The sequence below is a fragment of the Egretta garzetta genome, unplaced genomic scaffold (assembly GCF_000687185.1).
Source record: "Egretta garzetta isolate BGI_Z169 unplaced genomic scaffold, ASM68718v1 scaffold801, whole genome shotgun sequence".
NCBI classification, from domain to species: Eukaryota; Metazoa; Chordata; class Aves; order Pelecaniformes; family Ardeidae; genus Egretta; species Egretta garzetta.
Genome location: NW_009258657.1, coordinates 27,001 through 31,070, shown reverse-complemented (window position 1 = coordinate 31,070; position 4,070 = coordinate 27,001). Strand labels below are relative to the sequence as shown.

The 4,070-nt window shown below is 54.3% G+C and overlaps 1 protein-coding gene across 1 annotated transcript in view; it reads right to left on the bottom strand.

Annotated features, from left to right (window-relative positions):
* Positions 1-3,476, bottom strand: part of LOC104134736 (plexin-A2) — a gene marked incomplete at its 3' end in the record, with an annotated part of 94,208 nt that extends 90,732 nt beyond the window's left edge. The window contains 2 exon segments of the mRNA XM_009648317.2: positions 2-33; positions 2,264-3,476. Of these exon segments, the coding sequence (XP_009646612.1) occupies positions 2-33; positions 2,264-3,451 (1,220 nt within the window).
* Between the last annotated feature and the right edge of the window lie 594 nt (positions 3,477-4,070).

Genomic DNA, 4,070 nt, shown 5'->3' with positions numbered 1-4,070 from the left:
GAGCCCGCAGAAGTTGTCATCAATGGGGACTGGCTGGGAAGAGGAGGGTTTGGGCAGCTGTGAGTGAAACGCAAAGCACGGGGCAGCCCCGCACACCCGGGCTCACGCGGAGGGGAGACAGCGGTGCCGACAGCAGGGTGGGAGCCACCGCCACCCCCCCACCCAGGGACCCTGCCAGCCTCAGCCACCTCCTGCGATGGCTCCTTCCCTTCACTGCCCGGGGCCAGGACACTCTGCTGCTGGTGCAAAATGTGTTTGGGCAGGGCTGAGGAGGAACCCTAAGTCCAACAGACACTTCAGGTTAGACATTAGGAAAAATTTCTTCACAGAAAGGGCTGTCAGGCGCTGGAAGGGGCTGCCCAGGGAGGTGGTCGAGTCCCCATCCCTGGAGGGATTTAAAAGAAGGGCAGACGAGGTGCTTAGGGCCAGGGTTTAGTGGTGGGATGGCAGGGTTAGGGAAACGGTTGGGCTTGATGATCTTAAAGGGCTTTTCCAACCTGGACGATTCTATTCTATTCTATTCCACTAATTTTCTAAATCTGCTAGGGTTCTCAGGGGCTTAGCCCCGCTGCATGGCCATGCGGGAGCTCTCTCCTCCATTCATTTCACCTCCTCATGACCTAATTTCCAGAGGTGCCGAGCAGCAGAAGCAGAAAGGTGCTCAGCACCCCCACATCAGCAAAGGCTTTTCCCTTGAAGGCCACACAAGCCCCGCTGCCGACAGCTGGCAGCAGCACTGGCACTGCCGCGCATGGTGCGGGACAGGCCTGGGTCGGTCACCAGCCAGAGGACAGCCGGACACGGCTGATCCCACCCCACGAGAGGACAGGCTGGCGCTGTCGGGAGCAGCCACCTCCGCCTGGCACAAGCAGCCCAGCTCCAGGGCAGAGTTAAACCTGCCCCATGTGAGCCGCCTCTCTGTGCCTCAGTTTCCTTCCTACAACTCAGGCAATACGGACGCTGGCTTCCCCCTGGTACACCACGTGCCACGAGTAAAGGAAAATCATTCTGCCAACAAGTATTATTAAGCCATATTAGCTGAGATTGCTCGAGTGAATTCCTACACGGCGTGGGTGGTGGGGTGGTGACGTGGGTGGCCACTCGCCATCGCACCGATGGCGATCCACTTATTTTCCACAAAGGTCATTAACCACCAAGTGCTCGGGCACATCTAGTGGCAACTGCGATGGGATGACTCTCCCCATGCAAGCCAGTGCTCAAGCTTCTCTTTGCCTTCCTTCTTTCATCTCATTTAACCCACGTTTCGCTCTTTCCAGCAGCCAAACTTAATATGCTTGGCAAAAGAAGGCCCCAGGGATTCCCAAGTCAGCCTGGGAACAATCTGCATGTGAATCAAGATTAAAGAAATCAGCTGAATAAAAATACAAAAGACACAACTGTCCTTTGTATTTATCTTGTTTGTTGATACCACCCTCCTGCTCAGGGGTGGGCGAGAGCCTTCCTCCAGCTTCCAGAGCCCTGGACTGGGGACAGCAAACACTTCCAGCAAGTTGCACACCTTTATTCGTCTGCCTTAACGCGTTTGTTGATACCACCCTCCTGCTCAGGGGTGGGGGAGAGCCTTCCTCCAGCTTCCAGAGCCCTGGATTGGGGACAGCAAACACTTCCAGCAAGTGGCACACCTTTATTCGTCTGCCTTAACGTTACCTAAAATGGGCTACTAAAATGCTCCGAGGGCTGGAGCCCCTCTGCTATGGGGCCAGGCTGGGAGAGTTGGGGGTGTTCAGCCTGGAGAAGAGAAGGCTGCGGGCAGAGCTGAGTGCGGCCGGTCAGGGCTTCAAGGGGGCCCAGAGGAAAGGGGGGGACAAGCTTTTTAGTAGGGCCAGCTGGGACAGGACAAGGGGGGATGGCTTTAAACCCTGGCAGGGGTTGCCCCGAGACGGGGTGGAGGCCCCATCCCTGGGAACATTCCAGGCCAGGTTGGCCGGGGCTGTGAGCAACCTGATGTGGTTCAAGGTGTCCCTGCTCCTGCAGGGGGGTTGGGCTGGGTGACCTCTAAGGGTCCCTTCCCACCCAAACCATTCTGTGATTCTATGATTCTATGACACCCCATCTTTTCATTGCCATCACTGTCTGATAACAACAGGGATTAGAGAGGAAAAGGACTACTATGTCTGTTTGTTGTTCAGGGAAACCGAGGCACAGAAAGACTGATCCTACTCTGCAAGCTCGTGTGCCACAGGGCCAGGCATTGATACTGGCTCTCGAGGGCTATCACGGGCACCAGCTGGAGCATCCTTACCGCTTTAGTGCACTGGACATCTTTCCCCAGCAGCCAGTTGAGCTCCAGGTTGCCTTCCCCCTGGTAGCAGGACTGCAGGCGGTCCTTGATCTGAGCATTGATGGTGCGAATGGGGAAGACGCAGAGTGCAGAGTCGTCAGGCGGCTGATGGTACTGCTTCTGTCCCTTGGAGAAAATGGCAAAGAGGACATCCTCCTGGGCCGTGATATTGAGGGACTTGGCCAGCACATCTCCTGGCTTGGAGAGGTACGCGGCTTGCAGGAGGCGGTACTCCGTGTCCCCCTTGACGCAGCCAAAGGGCAGAGACACATAGGAGTGGAATTTGGGGTCGTCTTTGCAGAGACGGACGATGCGAGATGTGTAAAAGAGATCGCTGGCGGAGTTGATGGAGACACCCTCTGGGGTCTCTGGCTGGACAGTCAAAAAATAGACAAAGTTGCCGCTGGCAAAACCATAGATGTAGAAGATGTCAAAGTGCGAAACAAGGGCCAAGGTATCTGAGGGGATTTTGATGAGGGATGAGACAAAGTCACTATGGAGCTCATAATCCAACATTGCTGATGACTCTGGGTCCCGGGGAAGTTTGCGGCTGGAGAGGGTGGGGAAATAATCCTGCTTCCCATCCACCGCTGTGCCAATGAAGAGCTTCCCATCCTCACCTTCCGAGCGCACGATCACACCATACATTGTGCCTGTCTTGTTGACGCTGGAGAGGTAGTGCTCCTTTTTGTGTGAGGGCTCTACCAAGATGAAAAGGTCATCCAGGCGCAGCAGCTTGCAGACCCCCTGGTAGAGACTGCCACAAGCCAGCAGCCGGTTCTCTGAGTAGTCAATGATCAGCAGCTTGTTGACATTGTTGGTGAGAGTGAGGATCTCGCTGCACGGTTGGACGATGAGGGGCGGGTAGCAGGATTTATTGTCCTCCTCAGGACCAGTTTTATGAGCCACCAAAATGGTCAGGTTACCCGAAAGCTTGTAAACCCTGTTGATAGCACCAACGTAGACTGCTCCGGTGCCTTGGTGGACAGTCAGGTGGTTGAACGTCCAGTCCCGATTCTCAGAGTGGAAAGTGCTGAACAAGGCATTGGTGGACACACTGCGGGAGAGCGATGCCAGGAAGAGACAGAGAAAAGCCACTGACCAGCCATCGGAGTCTGGTACCCGAGGCCAGTTCTTCCTCTGATCCATCCTGGGAAAGGCAAATTTCACGTTCCCCGCGCGTGTCCTGTGCCCCAGCAATGTCCCTCACATGGTTCTGGGGAAAGAAAAGAAACACAGAGAGCAAAGGATTAGATCCAGTGTGCACTGCAGATAAAATTCAAAGGAGGCTTTCTAATTACACAGTCCTTGAGATAAAGTGAGGATGTCTCTAAGCCCAACAAGAATTAAGCAGGTCTCCTAACTTATTGGTACACAGTTCAGGCTTGATGTTTTGCCACTTGGTTCAGCCTCTGAGTGTTAATTTGTTGTGTGGTTTAGCTGTTTATAATGTACTCAGCTCAGCCATGGGAGGGGATAATCAGCTTCAGCCCAAGACAAAGCCCGCAGCTCTCACACCCAACCATCAATCTGCAATCTTGGCTAAAAGGAGGTCTGCTGCAGGGTATGTTGTTGGAAGCAACAGAGGAAATAAGAGGTGTTTTCTACCTTTAAATCCTCTATGATTTCATTTGGAAACCTGAGGAAGAAGTCTCATGCAGGCAAGTTCATTGAGCATACACACGCCGAAGCCGCCAGCATCCCCCCTCCAGCCAGAAGTACCTCTGCAGGTCCCTCTCAGGCGGAGACTTCCCACAGCCATCACAAG